We start from the raw sequence: 27,510 nt of genomic DNA on the forward strand, positions 1-27,510 counted from the left end.
ATTCAGTATTAACTTAGTTACACTGATTGCAACAAGCCAATTTGCCCTAAAGTATACATTCAGTATTAACTTAGTTACACTGATTGCAACAAGCCAATTTGCCATTAAGTATACATTCAGTATTAACTTAGCTACACTGATTGCAACAAGCCAATTTGTCATTAAGTATACATTCAGTATTAACTTAGCTACACTGATTGCAACAAGCCAATTTGCCCTAAAGTATACATTCAGTATTAACTTAGTTACACTGATTGCAACAAGCCAATTTGCCCTTAAGTATACATTCAGTATTAACTTAGCTACACTGATTGCAACAAGCCAATTTGTCATTAAGTATACATTCAGTATTAACTTAGCTACACTGATTGCAGTAAGCCAATTTACCCTTAAGTATACATTCAGTATTAACTTAATTACACTGATTGCAACAAGCCAATTTGCCCTTAAGTATACATTTAGTATTAACTTAGCTACACTGATTGCAACAGGCCAATTTGCCCTTATGTATACATTCAGTATTAAGTTAGCTACACTGATTGCATCAAGCCAATTTGTCATTAAGTATACATTCAGTATTAACTTAGCTACACTGATTGCAACAAGCCAATTTGCCTTTAAGTATACATTCAGTATTAACTTAGCTACACTGATAGTAAGCAGTATGCATCAGTATTGCATGCATTTGACTGAAGAATTGATTGCAACAAGCCAGTTTGTCCTTGACTATACATACCGTATATGCCAACCTATTAGTTGACGCAGAGTATAAGTCAAATCAGCAAATTTGGCAAACTTTCCATCCTTCATCCTTATATAAGTTGATGCTGAGTATATTATGAGACCAGATCAACACCTCTGATTGTGTTTTTTCACTTCATTCCACACAGCATTGCGATTTTGATCCTACCTGTAACTCAGTAGCCTTTCCAGTCATGATCTTTAAATGAAATTTAAAGTACCTAATTTGTTTCACAAGAAGTATTTCAAATGTATTATGTACTTTTATCTACATATAAAGATATTGACCTGAAAATGTATTGAGTTACAGATAGGATAAAACTCGCGATGCTGTGTGGAGTTAAATTATAATAACTTCTGGTTCCTTGAATATTAAAATGAATGAATATAGCACTGTATGCTATTTCAGGTTACGAGCAATAGGAAAATTGCATCATTAATACTAAAATGCATTTTCGGAGGAGGGGGAAGAGAGATACAGAGAGAAAAATGCATATGTATTCCATTGCATTTTGTTTTTGCACCTCATGATTAAAATAAAATATGGTCCGTTACATGAGAGAGAGAGAGAGAGAGAGTTCAGCTCTTTGTTGATTTTTTTTGTTCTTTTTTTTATTTTACTTATTCCCTCTGTGTTGCTGAAGCTTTTGTCAAAGAGAGAAACCATTAATAAATGAAACAGTAAATGTAAACTATGAAAATACATACCATACTCCTATAGGGTTTATATATTCACAATAGCTATATCCAAATAGTCTCCATTAGGTTAAATCCCAAGAATGACTATTTTGCATGATGTCTGATTTTCTTTGCAAGTATAATGACCTCTCCATTCCCAACAATTAAGATTTTGTTTAAAGTGCATGTACTCTTCCTGTACTTAGGTGGCAATTAATTGTTTTTTGACCTTTGCTCATGCTAGATGTAGTTTAAATTGGTGTCGGTTCTGTCAGCAAGTTGAAAAATGTCACTGGCTCTGAAATTTACAATAGTAACCACCTAGCATTTCCTTTAACTATATGGTACAGTATTCATAATACCAATGAGTTGCCTCATTTCCCTGTTGGTAGCCTCACTAATCTTGACCTCAAACAGGTGTAATTTTGGCATGACTGAATATAGCCATAGCATATTTAAATAGCATGTAAATACCACTACAAAACTATGTGATTCTTTTAATAATGGAAGTGAAAACAAATATTAGAAGGAATTGCTTAACTAGTGGTATTAATTGATAATGGAATATGGTACTGCGCTTGTACACAAGTAAAATCAGTCATCAGGTAAGGGAATACATATTTGCAATCATGAAGACATCTGTCTGTCTGTCTCTCTCTCAATGGGGCATATGGATTATTTGATCATTAAGTGCAAGAAGAAAATTGTGATGGAATATGTCTTTGTCATGGTTATTCATCTTTTAACTTGTAAATTCTAACATACATATATGTAGTTAAATTTAAACAACATATATTACAAACAACATACATTACTGGTGCATGCTGCTTTAGCACAATTACATCTGATCTATGTTAATTTTGAATACTTATGATCATGTAATTGTTTAAAATACTAAATGTGGGAACCTATATTTGTTCATACATGATCTCTTCCCTGAAATGAAATATTTTTTGCACATTATTTTTCGTACTCTTGGAGAATTATTTTCCATACAAAAAATATGCTAAAGCGATTTGGATGACATAATCCATATAAAAATCTATTCGGAGTATAAGACGAAGCTTAGATTTTCTGGTCAAAAAGTTTCGCCTTATAGGCTGGCAAATACGGTACAATGTTAACTTACTATACTGATAGAAAACAGCATGAGTGATTATTACATGCATTTGACAGAAGAATTGATTGCAATAAGCCAATTTGTCCTTAAGTATACCTACAATGTTATTAGAATAAAGTTGTTCCTTTAAAAATAAACAATGCAAATACAAAGTATATTTCATCTGTAATATATCATTTCATTAATTTCTGATATGTAGAAAGTGAAGAATTGTCATTCTCGTATCTTTCAAAGTAGTATGGGAGAAGTGATGCAATGTTTTTCAGTTGAAAACCTTTATAAATAAAATACTTAACTGCCTGACATCATGTCATTTAATGATAAATATAATTATTCTGCCTGACATCATGTCATTTAATGATAAATACAGTTATTCTGTCTGACATCTTGTTAATTTTAATGATAAATACAGTTATTGCCAAACCTTAAAATTCTAAATTCACTGAAATGAATACATTTTTGTTTCCATTTTATACATGGCTGTTTGTTGTATCTTTTAGTGACCAGTTTGACCCCTTCAACAGACAACCTTTGACCCTGGATATGGTCATCCCTCACACAGAACTCAAGGAGAAAATAGATGCATGGATAGCAGAGCAAAGGGCAAAGAGACAAAAATGACTTCCAGCCTAAAGAAACTTAGTCTCAAATGTGATGCATTTTTAGGACATTTAAAAAAGATATACAGTATGCTTTATTTTTGACTTCCAAAGTGTGAGGTTTGTTTCCAGCTTTTCCAGAAGAAACATGAGTTTCACTTCACTGAACATGAAGTCACCATACTCCTTACTCTCAGAGAACAAATATTTTTGGCCTGTTAAGATTTATGTTATTCCTTGATATAAATATATTACAAAAATATAGGCAGTGAATTACTGCTCTACTTTTGATCAATGGCTGTGATTTAGTTAAGGCATTCTATGCAAACAGGGTTTTATTTGCTCACCTGGCCATAAGACCAAGTGTGCTTATGGTCTGTATCTGTATCCATTGTATACTGTGTGTTGTCTGTGATGTGTCCATCACAATTACTTGTTACCACTCAGGAGGCCATACTTTTGATCCAGTTTTTATCAATCTTGGAATATCTGATTATATAATTAAGATCTCTAAAAATTGTATAAATGAGTGAGATGGGCACATACTAATGAGCAGGTCTTTTGTCTGATTGGCTGAATTTTGTTACCACCATGATGGCTTTATTTCTCATTCAGTTTAGATCAGACTTGAAATATGAGCTTTTCTCACCATCTTGGATGGCTTTAGTAATTAGCAAGATTCAAGCCTATGAATTATGTAATCTTGTGTCTGATTGGCTGAGCCTGTTGTCACCATGAAGGCCTTGTATCTCATTCAGTTTAGATCAGACTTGAAGTAATGGCATGTGTCATCATCTTGGATAGATTTAATAATGAGCAAGATTCAAGCCTATGAATTATGTAATCTTGTGTCTGATTGGCTGGTCTTGTTACCACTCTGCAGGTAATATTTCTGATCCAGTTTAGATCAACTTGGAAAATTTGCTTATATCGTCAAGATCATGGATGACTTTGATTATGAGAAAGAAACCGTGCATATTAATTACACCTTTATCTTAGAAAGAATTTTTATCTAACTCTTGGAAAATGGGTAAAATCAACATCATATAAAGTTTGGGAGATAGCTTGCAAATGACATGGTCTTATAGCACTACATAAGCCTGCTTATTGAAATGGAAGTAAGGGGAGCAATATCAGGTCTGCTTGGGTCTCTTGTTTGGGTATTAAATATAAATTATCAGATCATGTAATATAAATCTCATCTTCATATACTGTTTAGTACCTAGATATGGTGGGAGTTCAGTTTTGGTGTTATTGACCTAAAGAGCCAACAGTGACAACATTAAGCACTGTATATTAACACATGTTTATAGAGCTTACAAAACATTAAGCTAAAAGTCATACTTGCCAGCCTTCCAGACACTGGTGTGGTGGTTTTTTTTGAGACTCAAAAAGTGGGTTTTGTGGTCCCAATAGGGGTCAGTGTGCAAGACCCAACTAAACTACATTATATGGAGAATAAGGTACCCAGTCATGTAGAAATGGCTGGAAATTCAAATATGAATAAAAGAAAATATAATACGTGTTTTCTTTGACGCATTTAATATGATTCCAAACAAAACTCTCTGGTAGACATAGCATTTTTGTATGCCATCACCATTTGTACACCCACAAGTACACACTCGCATACAGTCACAGCCGTACAAACAGTAATAAAACTTGAAATGTGTCTATGGAACAAGGATGCCCCTCCAGTGCCTGAAATGCAAAACTGGATAAAATGTGACAGATGGACAGAGATACAAACAAGGGTAACACTACATGCAACCAACAAATGTCATTATAATTATGCTGATCTGTGATGTTATGGTTTTGACATGCAGCATTGGCATTAATGTCCCTGATATTACAGAATGTTACTTCATGGTTATGTTCTTTGATCGATTTTTTTATCACATTCACTGAATAGCAAGGCAAAAGGGTCATGTTTATTTGCCCTCTGAGACTTTAGAATCTTTGTGGGGCATACAAATACAAAATGGTTGTTGGAGTAAAGATCAACCAACCAGTTTATTTAACTTTGTAAATGAGGAATCATAATGTCTTTATACCACACGTCACTTTTCAGTTTCTCTGTGATGTTATAAAGTTATGGGCCTTGACAGTAATGCTGAACATCAAGATGTTGAAGTAAAAGTTTGGAGCTTAAGTGTCTCAAGCTACATAGTGTTGTACAGACTCGTGTTCATGCACTGATTTTCACAATAGACCCATGCACCCAACCTTTGGTCATGCCATCAAATATGTGGTCTAAAAGTACATGTACTCTTTGCTTGTGGGCAAATGGGCAAATCCACTCTACCTTTGGCCTTGCCATCAAATATGTGGTTAGACAGATGTTGCATGCACTGTGTGCTTATTTAACAATGGACCCATTCAGCCAACCTTGTCACAAGATCTCAAATCATTTTTATTGAACAAAAGTTAAAAGTGATGTTGGTAAATACTGTAGATCATTTGTAAAATGGTAGGAAACCTCGTTCAGAAGAAGATATCTATGGTTTATCTGAAGTCTATTCCTGCATTTAATGAACCATTCATCAGAATACGTGTCGGTCTCATAGCTAAGATCCAATCAGGCAACCAATACGTGTCTGTCTCATAGCTACGACCCAATCAGGCAACCAATACGTATCGGTCCCGTAGCTAAGACCCAATCAGGCAACCAATACATATCGGTCTCGTAGCTAAGACCCAATCAGGCAACCAGTACTTCTTGGCCATAATGTGTGCATCCACAACATTTCCAGAACCGAGTCCTTTGAGAAATATTTGAATTAGAACAATAGTTAAAGCTTTCGTAATGTTTTTTTTGCTTTACGCTTGTTGCCCTTCTCAAATCTGTCCAGTCTGATCAAGGTACAAATTTTAGGTCTGGAATTTCCCAACAAATTAAGCATGAACTAGGCATCAAACAGTTTAAATCTTTTGAAGAACATGATTCGTTCATATTGATTTGCTGCATTAAATGATTGGGATGAGGGTGTTCATTTGCTGTTAGGGAATCAGGTCAAGAATCAGCGGGGTTTAGTCCTTTTGGACTAGTTCTTGGATGTTATTAAAAAGGAAACATCTTCCAAATTAAGATTCTCAGATTGATCTTGATTTTGTCTCTGATTTCAAATATAAGTTGTCTGAAGTAACAGTACTCGGTCAAGAATGAGGGACTTTTCAGCTTGGTGATTGAGTTCTAGCTCTCTTACCTGTACCTAAAAATCCTCTTTAGGCTAAATTGTATGGTCCTTATGCAACTGAAAAAGTAAATGGCTTAAATTATATTATTATTACTCGTGGGAGGAGGAAACAGAAACAACTTTGTCATATAAATATTTTAAAATTATTGAAGTTTGGTAGAAATAGCCCCGTTAATCATTCGCTAAATTTAGTTGTACCTGTCCTACACAATGAGGGTGTAAACGATGCAATGCCATCCGACTGTATTGGCATTGTTTTAACCAATCTTCATTATACAGAAATATTGAATAATCTGGACCAGAAACTTTAACATTTACAGACACAAGAAAAAAAAGCAAACTTGAACAGCTATTATTTGAATATGAGCACTTGTTTCCAGATGTTCCAACATGAACAAATAAAATCTACCATGACTTTGAAATTGTTGATTCTACACCTATGCAATAGCATCCATGCAGGATGAATCTTCTCAGGCAGGAATGTTTGAAAAAAAAGAAAGAAAAAAAATTATGCATTTATGGAAAAGGTTTTAATAGAGCCAAGTAAAAGTAACTGGAATTAATCATGTATTCTTGTGCATAAAACAGATAATACTTTCTGTACATGTGCTGACTAGCAATAGCTAACAGTTTTACAAAAATGGATTCATTTCAAATGCCAAGAATAGAACACTGCATTGAAAAGTTTGAAATGCAAAATAAGTCACCAAGTTTGACCTTTTGAAAGGATTCTAGCAAATTCCACTCATGGAAAGATTAAAGCAAATGTAGGCATTTGTAACTCCAGATGGACTTTGGCAATATAAATTGTTGCAGATTAGCATGAAACTCTGTGCATCAACATTCCAGCGTTTAATGAATATGATAACATATGGTCTACATAAATTTTACACTTACATTAATGACATCATCGTCTTCAATGATACATGGAAAGATCACTTGAAGACAATTGGGAATTGGTTGACTGACTCACTGATCCAAATTTGACAATTAATCCAATTGTGAGTTTTGCTGTGCTTGTGTTACATTTCTAGGTCATTTCTGGAAACCATTCTGAAATTCTTTCATCGACTCGGTGATGCAGATCTCACAATTAAGTTAGGCCAAAGTGAGTTTTGCCGTGCTGGTGTTACATTTTTAAGAGGTATTTTGGGACAGTCAAGTTAAACCTGTATATGTTAAGATCAAGGTTATCTTTGAATTCTCAGTACCTATCAATAAAAAGCAGCTTATGCAATTTTTGGGTATGGCTGGATATTGTCATAATTTTTTTTATTTTCTCCATAATTGCAGAGCTTTTAACAAATTTGAGCAAGAAATGCAAGTTTCATTAGTCTGGTAAGTGTTAGGAATCATGAGATAGATTAAGGGTTATATTTGAAAGTTCTCAGCTCCAAATGTAATTATTTAATATGTCTATAATGCAAGTGATGTACGGGTTGGTGGACTATTGATTCAAGAAGACAATGGTGTGGAGCATCCAGCGTTATTTTTCCATGAAAAAAATAACAAGCACAAGAGAAATTATTCCATTATCAAGGAATATTTGGCTTTGATAATGCCTTTGAACACTTTGAAGTATATGATGATTTGGCATCTTCTCTATTTATTGAATTTCACAACCCACTTACTTTCATTAATAAAATAAAAAACAAAATCAGAGAATGCTAAGGTAAAGTTTGATGTTGCAGAAATACAACATTAACATTAGGCACATCAAGAGAAAGGATAATATAATTGCACATGCACTCTCACATGTAGAAAAATACTGTATTGGTTTATGTATATATTATGCCATTCAGTAGACATATTAATTTTACTTATTATAGTATCTTATTTTGACTAATTTATCAATGAAATTTTTATTGTATAAATTTTTCTTCGACCTTTGTCCATGATTGTGGATAGAGTTTTGTGTGTAACTGAATTTTTCATGTTTGTACATTACAGATAAATGCTTAGTGATGTTTGAGTTCAAGGTTTGGTCTTATTTACAGACTTAAAATGTTCTAGAATCGAACATTTGACCCAACCTTGTCATTTTATTGTGTCTTAGGTTAAGTGAAATTAGTATTTAATAATGCGATAAACAAACTTATTCCTGTTTTAAGTTCGCTGTGTAGAATCATTTACTTTTGTGTTCTTATATAATGTGAGATGATTTATTTATTTATTCTCTAGAATTACAAAGTATTTATTGACTTTTTAATATTGAAACACTATTTTGGGATTATTGTGAATGCATTCAAAGACATTCTGGATTATATCATTGTCATACGCAAAGACTGTTGGTACATCAATGTATTCAAGACTATTATGGTATTCTCACACCATCTTGTTTGTTTCATCCCCCCTACCGTTTTGAAAACAGAAGGCATCAAGAATATAATAAACACACAAAAATTAGGTATTTCATTAATTGATTTATAAATTATTTTAAAAAATGTTATACTGTCATGCTATTTTACCTTTCTGTCAATCATTGTAATGTTTTCCTTCACGTCCATGTACCGACTTGGAGAGATATTTTCCTTTACACTTGTGCTTATCACATATAAAGCTGTACATTTGCCAGTCTTTCCATCATTCATCATCATCATTCGACATGGGACATGACACTTAAGAAGTTTACATGTCCACACACAAGCATAAAGTTGTAGTTTTGGATGAAGCATTAGCTCAGGGACAACCCAGCCATCAACAATCACACACAGCGTAAGGGAAAGCTGAAGCCAAGCAGTTTGACCTGCAGAGGAGGCCTAGCAGCCCACCCATCTGTCGGATTCCAGCCTGTCCAGCAGCCCACCCATCTGTCGGATTCCAGCCTGTCCAGCAGCCCACCCATCTGTCGGATTCCAGCCTGTCCAGCAGCCCACCCATCTGTCGGATTCCAGCCTGTCCAGCAGCCCACCCATCTGTTGGATTCCAGCCTGTCCAGCAGCCCACCCATCTGTCGGATTCCAGCCTGTCCAGCAGCCCACCTAGCAGTCAGTCCAATTACAATTGCCACCATAACAATTAGGAACTTTTGGAGATGGAGTCAAAATTTAGTGTAAGATAGGGAAACTGAATTTATTAACCCTTCGGGTATTGTAATCTGTGCTGCTGAAAATTATATCTCTACTTTTCATGCTCTTTCACTTATTCTCTTTACTATTGCTACTGAACTAAAAACCCAACATTAAATTATTCAGTGTAACTCAGTTACCATTAACTCATCTGATAAACTCTCTAATTAAATCAATTTTTAAGGGAATAAATTAGCAAATAGTTCATAGTATTAGTAGACTAAACTGTAGTAAGGTATATCATGAACAGGAACTCGAAACGGGTATCCAATTAAGATCTTTTTTCAACACAAAGTGGGCAACAACACTGATCTCAAAGAACCACAAGTACCAACAGATGAGATAAAGAACCCAAGTCAAACAACCCTCCTCATGGCAACCCAGACTCCCACTTTACTTAATCAAACATACGCTGAAATAGTAAAGATTAACAATAATCAAACCATTCATGGAAGTGAGATTGTAACGCCAAACTTTGTAGTCTCCCTCTCAGCAGCACCCCACTCAGAAGTTGTTAGGAACATTATGTCTAAAGTTTTCTCATGAGCAGCATCCCCAGACAGAAATTGCACCGAAGAACAACTCACCTAATTCAAATCAAAGATACCTAAACAATAAAGGATTCACAACAGTCAAATACCTGGACCCTCCAAAGATCAGCAAATTACAGATACAGATAACCTAGATGTAGAAAAACTCTTTCCTTCTCTAGGCAGATCAAAGAAGAATAAGTAAGTCTGTACCACTAGTCACAGATGAACCAGCTGTGTACAAAGGAAAAGGAAAAACTCCAATAGATGATCAATTCAAAGCCTAATCAACCAAAACGAGATATCCAGGAAGAAACAACTTCACAAACGCCAAGTTCAACCAAAGGGAAAAATCTAAGGCAAACAAGCAGAAAAAAGAAATGGGTATGAAATTACGGTACCAACAAACCACGGAAAGGAGAGCTACTGATACCTCCAACAGAAACAACCCTATCCCCACCCCACCCCACCCCACCCCAATAGAGGAATCAAGAAATCCAAAATCTCACAATACCATATACCACAGTCACAGTGACGACACTCAGTTATTCAACCTATTCAATCTCACAATACCAAATACCATAGTAAAGAGCATACCATATTCTTCAGCAGTGACGACACTCAAGTATTCAACCTAAGTACCAAGAACATTGCTACAAATCTATCTAATGCGCATGGAGGCGAATTTCAAATAATTAGACCAAAATTCATTATGTCATAGTGAGATGCAGCACACTCCAAGAAATTGCCAAGTTCATGGAGCTAGATCATATTAGTCCCATTAAAGTAGCTGTGTCAAGACACAAATCTCTCAATACCAGCTCATGCAACCCAGGCAGCACAAATTTAGACAGGAATTTCGATAGGAACAAGGACATCAATTCAGGAAATAAACAAATTAAAGGCCTGAATATTTCCTCAAAATAGTCCACCTAAAAAAATGTCTTCAAACTACATAGAAGACACAACCAAAAAAGAAATGCCGAAATAACGGAAGAGTTGCTGAATAAGAGAGCCAATATAAGCAGAGCCTATAGGCTAAATAAAAGATACGGCAGTAGTGTATAGGGGCGGATTAGGGACAATGGGACTTACCATTAAAAACAGGGTCCCGGCCCTTTGGGGACTATGTAAATTTAACATGGGGAAAACTAGCCCGGCCCTTTGGGGACAATGGGAATTAACATGGGAATCTATTTTGGGCCAGTCTAGGGACAAGGGGAATTGAACATGGGAATATAGTGTGGGCCTATCAAGGGACAAGGGGAAATGGAACAGGGTCGGGACCCTATTTTAATAAGGTCCCGACCTTATGGGTCTATGGAAATGAAACAGAAAAGAGGGATACAACACACACACACACACAGACATTAGACAACAGACATTTTTTTAAAAAGGGATAGGCAATGAAAGTCAAGATCTTTTCGAGATATAGGAGTGGCCCTGAAAAGGGCCTTTGGTTTTCTTCTTCTTCTTCTTCTTCTTCTTCTTCTTCTTCTTCTATTTCTCCACCAGCTTCTTATTTTCTGTCCTACACTTTTTCTATTCTTTTCTTTCTTTTCTTCCTCCTTTTTCTTCTTTTCCTCTTCTTTCTGCTTCTCCTCTTCTTTCTTCTTCTCATTTTCTTCTTCCTTTTCAATTTTTTCGTTCCATGCTCTCATCCTTATCCTTTCCTCTTCATCCTCCTTCTCCTCCTTCTCCTCCTTTATTTCTTTCAACAGATCACTTATAATTTCCTTTAGTTTTCTTAAATTGTTGATCTCCATCTTCGCTCGATGGGGACTATAAGAATAGTGATCCTCGTTTAGGTTAACTAACATTTGCTCCACCATACCCAAATTGTCCAGGACGTCTTGCAATTTTTTTCATTTTATCAAGGTGGTTCGAAGCCATCTTCTTTTTTATTGTTTGTAGAATGGTTTGAACGACGAATACTGTGGGTTCTTATACGAAAAGCGCGGACGTGAAGGAAAACATCCTCCTAAAACCCAAAACTTATATTACCTAGATCATGACCAAACAACGCGCGGACGTGAAGGAAAACATCCCCTACTTTTCTCATGTCATATTATCTACTATCCACATACGCGAAGCAACAATAAACAAATCCATAATCTACTATCCACACAAACGTACGTGAGCGCTTACAAAACCCACACTATACTATTCACATACGCTAAGCAGCAAAATTAAATCCAAAATCTACCATCCACACAAACTTATTCGAGCGCTTACAAACACAAACACATACACTCACACTAGGAAAAAGAGTGAGTGTTTATATTCACACTACTCTACATACACACATTGGCAAATCTATTACTATTTCTTTTCTAGAGATTGGGGTAGTCCTGAAAAGGGCTGTTTGTTTTTTGAACTCCAGGGCACCTGGTTAATGGTTGCACCTCCCCGGCCTGGCGCCGCAAACACATCTCCGACTCCGGTCTCCTTTCACTCTTTTGACTGGGAGCACAGAGGGAGGATGATTAGCTTCATCACCCCAATCCTCTGTCTTTGGTATCTTGTAAGTCATCCTCTCTCCTATTTTCTTTTCCTTCTCTTCCCTCTGTCTTCTCTCCTCCTCTTCCTTCTTTATTCTTCCATCTTCTACTATGGCCTCTGCAGCCAGCTCATTCACTATACGCCTGGCATATTCCAGGTGCATCTGGAGTTCTAGAAGTTTTACAATCCTTGTATTCATTGTCTTGCTGTTAACAGGTCGACGATGGGTAGCCCAACTGACGATTAGTTTTCAATTTATGCTAAAAGCGCGGACGTGAAGGAAAACATCCCCCTAAGACACAGATCTTAGTTAGTTGGATTATAGTGGTTTTCGTTCTTTTGAACATGTACCACTTGTTTATTCACGCACTGCGTGATTTTTAATTACTCCTGGGGGAAGGAAAATGAGCCTCATCCCCCAGGCTTTTATGTACTCAAAGAGTACTTTTTAATTTAGCCACTCAGGTGTAGGACTAACTAGTCCTTAACAACCTGACTGAAAGGCTAATAAACATGAGTGGGAATAGTCACACCACACACTCGTGTTTCTTAGTTGGATTGAAATGCCCCAGGTGTCAAACCAAGCAGTATGTGACTCCCGCTACGATTGGTCGGCAGCGATGACGTCACATTAGGACACCTGGTCTTGTGGCATTGACGAAGTGGCCCGTTTTTTTGATATCATCAATTGCCTTTCCCAGTCCCATATTCCGGTAGACAGAGCCTTCCTTTTTTCCACTCCGTTTAGGTGGTGCAGGTTCATCAGCTTCATCGCCGCTGGATGATGATACTTACAGGGCCGCTGCCAGCGTGGAAGTTTCAAATTCTTCAGGGTCGTCTGCCAACATTGCCTGGATTTGGCTGAGTATGTTAGTACAAATAGCTGCGGAAGCTTGATTTAAAAGTTCAGCCAGATGTTGTTTTAGAGACAAGGAGACGGTTAGGAGTATGTTTTTTTTTTTTCTTTTTCTTTTTTTTTCTTCATGAATTCCTTATTTATTTTGATTCCTTATCTTAACTGGTTTGGAATGAAAACTTGTTTTATGGTTGTTTGTATGTTATTATGGAGTCCTGTTTTAATTAATTCCTATTTTCCTATTTTAATTTTTTGTGGCCTTAATTGGTTTTTATTATTCGGGCTATGAACGGCTGTGTCAGTTTATGAACCTACGAGACCTAGCAGGCCGTCATAATTCCCAAACAGTGATTTTGTAATATTCGTCCTTAACTGGTTTTTATTATTCGGGCTATGAACGGCTGTCAGTCTGTGAACCCACGAGACCGAGCCGGCCGTCATAATTCCCAAACAGTGATTTGTAATATTTTTAACTGGTCTTTGATTTACTTTCTTAGATTGTTTTGATTAGATTGGATTCTGTATAAAACTTGTGATATTTTTGAATGTTAGATTAATATTGGGGTTTGTGTTCATCAAGAATTCTGGGTATGTTGCAGGGGATCCAATATTATGCTGTTTAACTTTAAACTTAGCCCTTTCTTTTTCAAGTGTATGGCAGTTGTTAAAAATATGCTGTATGTCTTCTGGAACCCTGCAGTGGTAGCAGTTAGGGTTATGTGGTTGTGGTCATATGTACTGTCCGAAGCTGTTAGCCAGCTTGGTTTTGCCCGTGAGTATTCTATTTATGAATTTTTGTTCACTTCCTTTTGTTTTGGGTGGTTTCCTATTGCTACATACTTCTTTAATGATAGTTTTTAGTTTCCTGCCTTGAGTGCTTGTGTTCCATAATTCCTGCCATTTATGATCAATGAGGGTTTTAGATATGCTATTGAGTTCGCATATGCTATAATCTAGGTTGATGTGAGTGGTTTCGTTTAGTTTTTGTTTAGCTGTTATATCTGCCATATCGTTACCTGGTATGTTAATATGGGATGGTATCCACATAAATTCTACTTGTAAGTTATTATTGTTCAGTATTTTTAACAATAAATTGGTTTGCCTAAGATAGTTTTCTCTTGATTTGGTGTTGTTATTAAGCATTGAGTTTATGATGCTTAGCGAGTCACTTATTATTACCGCTTGGAGTATTTTGTTCTCTTTGATCCATTTGAGTGCTTCAAGTATGGCCCAGAATTCAGCTGTGTATATAGAGCAGAGGTTAGGTAGTCTTCGTCCTACTTTAATGTTAAGTTCGGGGATTACGTAAGCTGCTGCTGTTCTGGGTGGTTCTGTAATTTTGGATCCATCAGTGTAAATCTTAATGTAGTTCAATATTTTGAGTTGATTTCTTCTGTACAGATTGTGTTTAGTTTGAGTTCCTGTTCGTTTTTATTGCCATATTTCGTAATGAGGGTGTTAACTGAGGGGTTGATATTTATCCATGGTTCTTTGTCATAGTGATTTGCAATTTCTGCTTGGAGGCTGTCTATAGGAAGTTGTTCAACTAATTGATGGGCTAATTTCCCTGCTGGTATGTTTTGTGATAATTTAGTTCTAAAAGGTATGTTGCATTTATTTATAGCTAGCCGGGTGGGGTGTGTGACGGGGTGTGTTGTTAGACTGGCTGCATATCTGAGGGTGAGTTCTTGTCTTCTAAGGTGGAGCGGCAGTTCTCCAGTTAAGATTTGAAGTTCCACTAGTGATGTGGATGGTAAATCTTATATTACCTAGATCATCACTTAAAACGCGCGGACGTGAAGGAAAACATTCCCCAAAGACAAAACTTATGTTACCTCGATCATGAGCAAACAACGCGCGGACCTAAAAGAAACATTCACTTTTTTTACTACCCATTACTATTTTAAAAATTTTCATAAAAACATAATATACTATCCACATACGCGAAGCAGCAATAAACAAACCCAAATCTACTATTCCTACACGTCAAACATCAAAAAACATTATCATTATCTACTATCCACACAAACGTACGTGAGTGCTTACAAACACAAACACATACAATCACACCAGAAAAGAGTCAGTTTTTATATTCACACTAATCTACATACACACATTGGCAAATCGATTGTTATTTCTTTTCTAGAGATTGGGGTAGCCCTGAAAAGGGCTGTTTTTTTGTGTGCGAAGTTGAAGCTAGGGCGATCTTTTAGTTTCTAAGAATGCGACGTCCTCTGACGATAGACTTTCTGACGATAGGCCTGCTTCTTCGGAAAGAGAAGAAGAACTCTTTGGTGTCGATATGACAGTCGACAAAGCCTCTGTCAGGTTCAGGTTGCTGCTACTGCTGCTGTTGCTGCTCTCTCTGCTGTTTCTGAAGTCTGTACTTCTCTGTCCATTATTCTTTCTCCCTGTTAATTTCTTCTCTGAAGAGCTCTTCTATCAGGTCTTCAGTGACTTTTAACATTCTCACATTCTCTATCTCTTCAGGCTTCGGTATCAGACTGTGTCTGACCCTATGCAAATTCACGTAGGCTCCGTTTAGCTTAGCTAGTCTGGAGCACATCTTCGTAGGAGGATGAGTCGACAATGGATGGTTAGACTGGAGGCTGCCCCGGCTTTAAAGTCAAAGCGCGGACGTGAAGGAAAACATCCCTACACGGTTTTCGAGTCGGACCGTTCAATGAGTGTTATGTTAGGGATAGTAAGAAGTCAAAGAGCATGAATCAAGATTCCTATAGCCAAACAAACCACAACGGCATTTTCTGCAAAACACATTTTTTATTCAAAATCACTTAACACTAACAAATAACTCTAACATTTTTAACAATAATCAAACAATATAACATCAAACAATTTTTTCAAATCACAAACATTTTTTTTTCAACTAATACATTATTTTGGACAGAGCTGACAACGTTGTGAATGAAATTGTGATTTCCACTGTTGGAAGTCATTAGGCCATTGAGGGACACTACGTTTCCTAGCTTGAGACAAAAGACCAGTATAATGGTCACAAAACCATCTGTCTACTTTCACATCGTTTCTAGAAGAAGAACGAGGATCAAATTGAGTTACTAAATGTTCTAAAGAATAGCCCCGACTGCGATGATGCAGAAAATACACAATGTTGTCCACACACCAAGGAATCTGTGCCTTGTAATTTCACATTATTGAATCGGGTGGTCTGGGCATTTCTTCTCATAAAGTTAATGATATCGTCTTCCAAAGGAGGCAATCCATACGAATCAAAATATTCCACACATCCTTCTTGAAGAAAGTAGACGGCTACCCAGTGGGTTCCTGGGAGATGACTGTCGTCCGTGTTGATCACATAAGCTTGATGGTCTTGAGGTTTGCGATGAGGGAGTTCATCTTTAGCACAGACGACAGGATTCCAAGAAGCCGTATACGAACTGTGGTTCAAAAGATAATAAAGTTCCCGGGTATCCATGTTTTGTGTGTTTTTTTTCTTCTCCTTCTTCACAGGTAATGATAAGTGATCAATTCGATCCTTACTTTTTGCTTGAAAATGTCTGACAAGTAACAGGCGTTTAGCTCCGACTTCTTACTCTGGTCAAAGAGAGATTCGATGCGACCGCACTCCAGAGACGTTAATGGAGGAGAAGAATGTTTATCCAAGCCTTTATACCACTCGTTCAACACGAATTCTATCTCGATGAGACCCCAAGCTTTGTGCAGATATTCGTCCAATTTTTCTTCTTGACCCAACATTAGACATTTGTCATGTTGAATTTGACTGGAATGATCGTTGTGACATCCATAACACTCTTCCATTATCAATTCCTTCATTTTTTCTGCCAGGATTGTAGCAAAACAGGAGACTAAATGGGCTTCTTGTTCTGGCCATCTGGACTTCATCATGATGGCTTCTTGGTCTTGGGATTCTTCTTCTTCTTCCACAGTCTCCTCACATTCCATCTCCAAAGTTTCTCCAGTAGGTAAAGAAGGATAACAGTTTTCCGTGGCTTCTAATAATCTAGAATGACTTCTCTCAAACTGTTGATTTCTATGGTATTATCGAATTCTGCATACAGGATGACGTTCACCGTTTCATCAGGTTCTCGTTTTGCAAACTGAATTTCCACACGAATCTGGCCGGATTTTATAGGATGGAAATGTACCTCGTCGCTGCCTTGGTCTGGAGTGAAATCAAAAGCCCACAAAGCATAGCCTCCTGCATAATCCTCGTACGTAATGCCATGACAGGTGTTGGTTCCTAACTGACCGGTGGCTTCGTACAGGGACAAGTACGACCTCAAGTAATTCTTCTTGTCAAAGTCAGGTTTGAAGGGTCGGGTACACAAGGTCTTGCCATCGCGACTGACTTCGATCTTGGACACGCCAAAGTGTTGAAAGTAGAAAGGATTTTTATTGGCAACTCCGTTGAAAGCTGTATTTTCGACGATACCAAGGATTAAACGTTTGGGTAACTGTCCTTTGAACACATGATCTTCGATCATGGATCGCTGTCCCCTGGGAATGGTGAAGGTTTTCACTTCCACTCGTCGGATCGGATACTTGGCGGTCGTTCTGCTCAACGTCTAACTGATGTCGTTTCCCACTTTAGGTAACACTTCCACACGTCGAACGTAGAGCCTGGCTTCCTCGATGACAGTTTTGCAAGTGGTAGCAGCAGCATTAGCCATCAAATGGAAAGCAGTACTACTGCGATTCAGTCTCAGGCGGACATTCACCCCGTTCAGCAAATAATTTTCTTGTAACCACATGTCCAAATGCAAACGATCCATCAGTTCTAAACTTTTGTTGGCTTCCATGATTTTATTTCTTCGTTCTACAAATCCCTCATTGTGTTCATTCTTTGTATTAATTTCCAGTTCTTCAAACTGGCCCGCATCGTCAGGTTCCCATACCACACAGGCATTGAGATGAGTGTTTTTGACGTCTATTCCGTACGTCAGGAGATTTTCCAGGTACGCTCGATAAGGGTAAGTATCCATGCTGCTACTGAACAGTTTGTTATTCAAGTACAAGTCCACTCCACTAAACAAGGAATGCATGAAATTGTTGACGGGAGCTATTACCTCATCACCTTCTAGGTTCGAATTGTCCTCATCTACAACTTTGACTTTCTGGTACAAGTAACTGCTATTCAGATCGATGTAATCTTCGGGCTGTCCTTTGATTTCAAACTCGATGGGGGCTGAGGCTGTCAAAGAGGAGACAGGGTGAAATTCCACCCATTGGGATTCTTGCATCGTCATCATGGTGGCTGGCATGGCAAACAGATCCAGTTCCGACTTGGAACAGGTGCAAGATTCTCGGTGCATCATTTTTTCTGTTTCTCAATAATCGAAAACGTCTAAGTCTCGAACGGTTCTTCTTTTCTTTGCCTTTCTAGCTTTAGAAGTGTGAAGTCTGGTGAAAGGGTGTTTTCTTCGTCGTCTTTTTCTACCTTGTCCTTGCTGTGGTGTCAGGGAAGTAGGAATGCCTGACTCGGTAGCGTGCAGGGCATTTATAGGTGTTTCTCGTCGGCCCAAAAGGTCTTTACCCGTTTGCAGCAAGACATTTTTGCCTGCCCTCATGAAGGCTTCTTTTGGGTTTTGTTTGTCGATGATGACATTTTGGAGAAATTCTTTGCCTTGTATCAATGCCGCATCTTTCAAGGCGTGAAATCCGCGTGTCACCATCGGTTTCAACACCGGGGCCACCGAACGAAAGGCTGATTTTAACATATCTCCTAAACCGTGTCCTCGCTGTCGAGCAACGCCTCGGTAGACTGGATACATGACTTACGAGTCGTTATAGAACCGTTTTCGAAAATGGAGTTTCACTGTGACTTTCCCTTTGGTGAATGGAATATTTTGTCCAAGATCTCCTTTTATAGCAATGTTGACCGTGTCCAAATAAGATTTGCTGACGGACGTGATAAGTTTTTCCACCTTCCTAGTCATCGAGCGTGGCAGAATCCACTTTGAAAGGAATGACACGCAGTAACGGTACGAAGGTGTTTCCCACCACGTTGTACTCCACAACATCGGAGTACACAAAGATCAAATTTAGTCCTTGGTTCAATTCTACTGGGGAACGAAAGAACTTGGCAAAAGAATCGTTGTCAGAAATGTCTGGTAATTCATTTTTGTTGATCATGACCATCCTCATCTCCATGTCTCCACCCAACATGTCAAACAATTCAGGACAAAATAAGAAAGACAACATTTTGTGCCCCTCAGGAAATTTCATCAGGAAGCGACGAGCTACTTTGTGGTACTCCAGGGTGACACTTTTTCTGACACTCTCCAAAGCTTTCAGAAACACGACATTAAACCTGGAGCTAATGGTACTGACCAAATGTTGACCACTAAAATAATAGCCTGGGGGAATGATCAAGCGATAGGTCGTCTTTTGAGTTTCTGAGTTATATATTTTGTCATCATATTTGACGTGGGTATTCAAGTACTGTTGCATTTGCTCGTCATGAACTTCCACTGAAAAAAATTTTGATTGCGAAGGACATTGAGGACTTGGGTCGGGTGAATGATTTCCACTAAAGCCACTTCCCAATGTGCTTCGTGATCTAATTGCATAGCCTGAGGTAATTTGGCTGTGTAACAGCACAACGTGTTATTGGGAAACACCTCCATGGAACTGTCACTGGGTAAGGTTAAGTAAAATTGGTTAGTGTGACTCATAATTCCAGAGTTATGTGGCTGTCCGAGGGGTTGCTGGAAGTCAGAGGAGTGTCTCCGTCCAAAATAGGGTTGTTATTGTTGTTGGAGTGGTGACTGGCACTGGCACTGGACACAACGTTCCCGTTCGAGGAGAATTTCAGGGAGGGATTGGGAAGCAGGTAACCGATGCAGCTGCTTAATAAAATGGTCCACAATTCTTTGTCTCCTTGTTGCAAACTCAAATTGGTAATGGCTGCCCCGATGACACAATACACCACGAAGATTTGGCAGAAAAAGACGATTTGCGTTTTAGGCACACGTTCTCCACACCACACCCACAAGGGTTGTTTTTGTAAATCTTGCAGAGAAGAACTGGGTGAAGGAGTGGTCGCCGTAGCTGCGTCTGAGTGAAAGGGCATGATGGTCACTTCTTTTTATAGTTGATGACTTGCGAAGCGTCGATCCAAGAATCAAAACTGGGTGGATATCCTTTCCAACGTACTTTGACTTCTTTGACACGTCGTTTGCCCACTTTACGGGTTCTGCGTTCGAGAATGCTTTAGATGTCGTACACGTCGTCTTCTCTTTTGGTGACACGTTGTAACTCGGGCAAATAAAACGTTCCTTTGAGCACTTCTGCGTTCATGTCTTCCAATTTATAGATGGCAGGATGACGGCCATGCACTCGTCCAGTGACATGAAACAATTCGGTGGTCCACTTAGGTAAGTAACCTTTGTCGAAAGTGCATTTTGTTTTGCCAATGCGCACCCAATCTCCTACGGCCAACACTCCACTTTTCTTGGGGACAGCCCTCGTCGGGGACGTACCAAACAGGTGCTCAAACACCAGCACTTCGTTGTCGGGAGTCACTTCTTGTGGGGCACGTTCGATGCTTCGATGGTAAGATTGGTTGTACGCTTGCACCAGGTGCGATAAGATGTTGATGTACTTCAGAGTGTGGTGATGCGTAAAATATTTCCACATGCGTTCTTTCAAAGTGCGTTGGAAACGTTCCATGATGCTGGCTTTGGTTTCAGGTTTCTCGGTGGTAAAAAAATGAATGTCACGTTTCTTTAATTCCTTTTGGAAAGCTTGGTTCACAAATTCGGTGCCTTTGTCCGTTTGCCATTGAAGAGGGTGACGACCGCTTTGTTTCAACACTTGTTGCAGGGCTCGCACTAACTCACTGCTCGATTTGGAAGTCAAGGGTACGACCCAGGCAAATTTGGAAAAGACGTCGATGACACAAAACAAATATTTGTAGCTACGATTGCAGCTGGCCAAATGAGAGACATCGGCTAAACCGGCTTGCCATTGATGATCGATGTCTTCCACTAGGGTGCGACTTCTGGAAAACTTGCGTCGAATGGGTTTGTGTAAAGTGTAAGTAGCTTGTTCTTGTAACCATCGTTGCACTTGAGGTAAACGGAGACTTTTCAGTCGAGTTTTGGCAGCACGATACAATTTTTGAACTCCTGCGTAACCTGCAGGATGCGAGGGATCGTAGTAAATGCTGGCTAACACTTTTTCCATTTTTTTGATTGTTTGTTAATAAGATATCCACTCCTGGAGGATGCTACTCTTTTTCTCTTGGGGTATTTTCTTGGATCTCAATGCTTTGCGTGTGTGACCAGCAATAGGTGTCGAGGAGGAGGATGTCTGAACAGGGGATATCGGTTCTTGTTTCACTTCTGTCTTCACCTTCTTTTTCTCTTGTGATGAAGAAGGGGTGGTCATCATCTTTTTAATCCATCCAATTCTGGAGGTAGGTGGTGTTGTTAACTTGCGTACTTTGTCTGGTGGAGTTTGAAACCCTACTTCTTCTTCTCCTTTTTCTGTCTTGGTCACTGGTAGTGGTGATGGTGCTGGACTTTTCATCAAGGTCTTAAAATCTTTCAGCGTGGCAAGAGCTGTTTTGTCTGAGGCATTCTGGTGAAAGAGTTGCAGTCGTTGCAAGAGTTGACCGTACTTTTGCGATTTTTCTGTTTCAGAAAAATCTTGGCGATCCATCAAGTACTGCAATTCGTGTTGTAACTGGGACATCTCGCTCAAATGGGGGATTGGGAGGTAAATGCGGGGTGCGTTGTTCTTGCCAACGATTGTGTTCCATCCATCGTTTGTAAGGTACTAAAGCTAGTTTTCGTCCTTCCATGGGATGTCAGGGGTGGATTCGGAGATCTTGGGACTTCAGAGAGTCTTTTTATCTTGCTCCCATCAGTCCACCCAACATTGTTCCCAAGACTACTTTCAATAATGGGCTAACAAGAGGGGTAAAATTCCTCCACGTTGGACCAACATCTTCTTCTTTTGACGAATGGGAATTTTCTTTTGAACCATTTGGCGAAGAACGTGACGATGTTTGCCTAAGCTTTGTTTCTGGTGTTTGGACAAAGGGATCGTGCCTTTCAAGACGTTCAAACAACATTCGTACACGGTATCGATGACCTCTTTGGAGGCTGATTGAATGAGTTTTTTTCGTAGGGGTGGAGAAGCTTTGGACAGGACAGATAACATGTTCCCATGTTTGACTAAACGTGGAGGCAGTCCTTTCCTTTTCATTCCTTGGGGTTGTTTAGAAGAGGGATGTTTTCTGGAGGGTGACATCTTCAGGAGCACCAAAACACTGATATCTCTACTCGGTCACACACCTTTTTTATACTGGAACGCGTCGCCACTGATTGTCTTTACGTCGTATTAACTTCAGGACAGGCATGACACGTCGTGCAGGGGTACGCAACCGACTAAATCGAGCCAGTTCTTGCTTGGACAAATCCAGTAAACTTTGTAACATGCCCGATCTTTCTTGAACTTTGATTTTGGGAGAAGGTACTTTGTGAACAGCAGCCACTGCCACTAAATTGGAGGGTCCTGCCACTGGAGAAGTTTTTGGGGTCATCAACGGAGAAGTTCTTAGTGTGATCAACGTCTCCAAGTACTTTTCAGTTCTTGGTGTCATCAACGGAGAAGTGAATGAACCGGAGGCTACCGGAGACGCAGTCACCGCCGTGGCAGGTCGTGTTTTGCGAGTGTAAGGTTGCGTCCTGGCCGAAGTGCCTCTCTTGGGACTGGTTTTTGTGGACTTTTCTTTTTCTGGGGACTTTTTCACTGCTTCTTTTTCTGGGGGCGTTTCTTTTTCCGGGGTGGTGTCTGGTAAGAGGAGGGTCCCGCCACTGGAGAAGTTCTTGGAGACACAGGTCTCCTTGGGGACCTGGTCTTGACACCGTGGCTCTTTTTCTTCTTCTTCTTGGAGCTTCGTTTGACTTTTTTCTTGGGGAGGACTTTGGGGGCATTAGGATACCATCTTAAGAGAGAGCGAATGATGACCCCTCCTAGAGTTTCAAAATGATTTGTTTTTTGATTAGAGTGTCGATGCGGGGATCGGCCAGTTGGGTCAAAGCGACTTTGTTTCGATCAAAAAAGCGTTTGGTTTGATGAGGAATCTGAATGATCCCTTGTAGTAATTGACGTGCTGTCACCGTGAACCATCGTAAGACCTCTTTGAGACTAGCTTCTAAGACACGAGCTCGTATTTGTGGATTTTTTCTCGACTGATGCCATACAAGGCACGAATCAATTTGACGGGGAGATGTGATTGAAGGGACGTCATGTTGACGCTGTGTGAAACAGACGAAAAGTGAGGTTTTTGTAGATTTTTTGGTGTGGTTAAGTCGAGGATGGAGACGTGTACAGGACAGGCCCTCCGTCTTGGCACCAGTGGTGAAACAATTGGGTACGAAATCGCAAATCATCGGGGGTCGTAGGTTTCAAATCGACGAGTAAATAAGTGTGTGGAGTTTGAGTGGCATCGTCGTACGCCTGAGTCAGTCAAGGCGTTCCTAACTGTTTGGCTAAGACTTGCACTTGCGATTTATCTCGAGGGCTTTTAAACAAGACCACGTAATGCGCATTGAGACTGATGGTGCGATGGGCTTTACTTTGTTGAAACAAATTTTGGGTGATGTAAACGACACTGGCATTACGATGATGCCCTTTGCGCGTGAACCACAGTTTAATTTCTTCTTGATCTTCTCCTAACATGTCGTAGAAAATGACCAAATGGGTTTGACGGGAGTCATAGACGATTCCGTCATCTTCTTTAGGAATGCCTTCCACAAAGACGATGGAATCGCCTTGACTTTCTCGCAAGAGGCTGTACACCGATTGCCACTCTTTGTAACACCACACGATGCGTTGAGGTGGCCGATCGATCAAATGATGTTTATGTTCGATCAAACGTTTGACGAATTCGGTTTTGCCTGAACCGCTAGGTTCAGCAATGAGCATGTTAAAGGGATGGCGAAGATACAAAGCCTCCCAACTGGCACGATCTAAGTGTTCGTCGATGACTTTGAAAGTGGAGTAAGAGGGAGCAGAGACAGCAGAGGTAGCCATAGTGTGAGAAATGTCACTTGTGACACGAAAACAAACAAGACGAGAGTTTATATACTTTTTTCAGAGCACGTTTATTGAATGTTTTAAGCATGAACACGAAAGACAAAAATACATAAAAGCCAAAGGCTTCAGTACAACGATAAAAGGCACATGAAAACCATCAACGCGGAATAGAAACAAGTGTCTGTACAACATGTTTTGAGTAATGTTCTGACCAGTGCTATAGGGGGTAAGGTCACACAAGTGGCCTCCCGAAAGGGTCTTTCAGGCATGTCCACGACAGTGCTATCCTGGGTAACGGGTTCTTCTGGCAGTGTCACTAACACTGGTTGAAAAGTGACTTTTTCCTTGAACAACTCTCGTGCATACTGGGCCACTTCTTGGGTCCAAGCCTCAAAACCCCCTTTTTTCCAGGCACGTACATCTGTCCAATGGGGGTGTATCTCACAAGCTACACACACATCGTCATACACGTCTTCGGTAGCTAAAAGTTGACGAATCTTTTTTTCCTGTAGAGGTCGAGAAGTATCCAGATGAAAACGCAAGGCTTTGAGCAAAAGGAGTCTTTCGTGACCATTTAAGGACATTTGGGTGGTAAGTACTGTTCGTAAAGAGTCCACAAGGAATCGGCTGGTAAACGAAATCCCAGAAAACAAGTCACTAAGACACACACTATGCGTCGTCCCAAATTGATTGGATACAGTTCTTGTAATAATTGATGGTAATGATCCACGGTTTGAATATGGTCATTGAGTTCCTGCCACGGAATCTGTTCAATCACATGTGATAAAATTCGTGGCATGGATTCCTGTTTTTATAGTCTCTTTGTTTCGAAAGCAATACACGTACTTTCTAGCCAGAGATCTTTGTTCTCCAGTTGGGAATCTAAATCTTGCATACTGTAAATTAAACTTCAGAGTTCGTTTACAAATTTCCTCTTCCTCTAAGTAGATCCACGTAAAATATGCTGGTAATCCTTTAACTCGTCTTCCTCAATGCGATGCACTAGGCGAATCTCGAAGTAACCAAAATGATGAACATTTCGTTCATTCACTAACTCAAAGTGCTGAACAAGGTCTGACTACTGAAACAATTTCTGACGAATCAGTTGTTTTATACCATTCAGGTACCAGTGGTTAAACATCTGGTGACGTAACGGATGCAACTGTTCTTTACGTTTCTCTTGTATTTTGACCAGCTCTCGGTAAATGCGTTCTCTCAACTCCACAGGCAAAGCACGAATGTTCTCTTGTAAAGTATCAATGAATAGGTCAGTCAGTACAATTCACAGTCTTCTCCTAGAGCAAAAGTAATCCACATAGTGAGTAATTTCTGACCACTGCCATTCAGGGTAACGCCCAAGAATCTCACTGAACTCTTTTGATGTAAACGGTCTAGAGTGATATAATAGGATGAATGCACACTTGACCAAGAGAAATCTAACACACTGATTGACTTTTTTCACTTTCCTCTTGTGAATTTCTCGGCAGAAAAGTTCTACAGTTACTCATTGAGATTTCACTCTGGCATTCCCCTGCCAAACTTCCTTGTAAATCTTCTCTTGCAGTTCTTTAGGTAATGATTCAATATCGTTTTTGAAATGAAGTTTAAATACTGGTCTCGGTGATGTCCAACATTTGATTCCTAACCAATCTGGTTTCTTCTTCAACGACATGGTAATTTACTGCAATGTCTCGGTCCCACTAAAGGTAAGTAATGACAATTCGGTGACCATCGAGCATGTTCTACGTAGACCGAATCTTGCGGTTCCCAATGGTGAAGTGACACACCGCAACTGAAGCACTTGACTTAATCCCCTTCGCCCAAATAGAAAAATCCGGCTCTGGCTAATTCTTCGGGGGTCGGTCCTCCCAGATACTTAGGCCATTTTCCTTTGAACGATTGAAGACGATTTTCAAAGTCACAGTATTCTGACAAACGTACAGGGAACGAATATTCGTCTTTCACAGGTTCGTTTCGATGAGGGAAGGGTGACATGGACAGGAGTTTGCTCAGGGCTGGATGACATCCGTAGGGGGGTAGACGTGAAGGTGGACATTCACATTGACCATGAAACCCGATAAAGTGTCCACGATGACTAAGGACATCGATTTTGCATCCCTCAGGTTTGACACGCACAGCATCACTTTCCATGATAGGGGTAGTGACACTAAATTTCCCATGATGCTTTATGGCATCGCTAAGGTCACAGCGTACAGCATGGTTCCCATCGCAAGGCTCACAATCGCATTCCACTTCAGAGTCCCCAAACTTGAATTGTGCCTGTCTGAACTTGTTTTGTGTTTCTCTCAAAGTATTCATCTTGTTCGCTTGGTCTTGGTAGTCACAATGAACTATGGATCTTGACCATAGCCCCTTTTTGTACTAGTTGCAATGCAGTCTCAAGCTTGTACATCGTTTCTTTTTTATGTCTAGTTTTGGAAGGTACCGTCTCTAAGGTATCGTCATAATTGTACCGTAGTGTAATGGGTGGAAAGGCCATAGAAAGGTAAGGGCAGTGCGGAGACCATCGAGTATGTTCCAGAATAGCTGAATCTTTATAGATACATAGATCCATTCGTAACTTCAGTCCGCAAGCGAAACACTGTACTTCGTATCCCAATCCAGACTCAGGTCCCAAGTAGACAAATCCTGTTCTAGCTAAAACATTCGAAGAAGGTAATCCTTCCCTATCCGTAGGCCATGCTTGAAACGTTTCCAATCGACAGGCACAATCACAATAGTCAGGTAAGAAGACCGGAAAATGGTAGGGTTTGAACTTGGAGTTCTCACTAGGATTTCTCACTCGATTCTTGCTGTGGCGAAGTCATACTTCTGGTGGGTGGTTATCCTCTTACAACCAATGTTATATACCAACATGTCCATACGGTAAAGTGAAATGATTGGGAAGTCGCACTCTCTTCTGGTACACGATTTGATAGACTTTTTCCAAGGATCGACTGACGAGAGATGAGTGGGTAAACGTACAATCTTGTTGGGTTGATAGGTGGTCACTTTAAAGTGTTCATCTTCTCTAGACTGCAAGGCTTCTTTCAATACGTCAAAGTTCACCACTCGACTGGTACGATAATTCAGAGTCAATCCTTTCACTTTACACTTCGTGTGCACTTCTCCTTGTTTGTCCCGGTATTCGTAGCTGTAAAATTTAGGACCGC

General features: G+C 39.5%; 1 protein-coding gene across 2 annotated transcripts in view; it reads left to right on the forward strand.

Annotated features, from left to right (window-relative positions):
- LOC149806239 (ubiquitin conjugation factor E4 A-like) overlaps positions 1-8,738 on the forward strand; it is a 79,165-nt gene extending 70,427 nt beyond the window's left edge. For both annotated transcript variants that reach the window (XM_089951185.1, XM_089951186.1), the window contains one exon: positions 3,040-8,738. In XM_089951185.1, the coding sequence (XP_089807311.1) occupies positions 3,040-3,160 (121 nt within the window). In that variant the 3' untranslated portion in view covers positions 3,161-8,738. The remainder of the gene's footprint in view (positions 1-3,039) is intronic.
- The last annotated feature ends 18,772 nt before the right edge of the window (positions 8,739-27,510 follow it).

Source organism: Sinohyriopsis cumingii, chromosome 2 (assembly GCF_028554795.1).
Source record: "Sinohyriopsis cumingii isolate HCF-2022 chromosome 2, ASM2855479v2, whole genome shotgun sequence".
Taxonomy (NCBI): Eukaryota; Metazoa; Mollusca; class Bivalvia; order Unionida; family Unionidae; genus Sinohyriopsis; species Sinohyriopsis cumingii.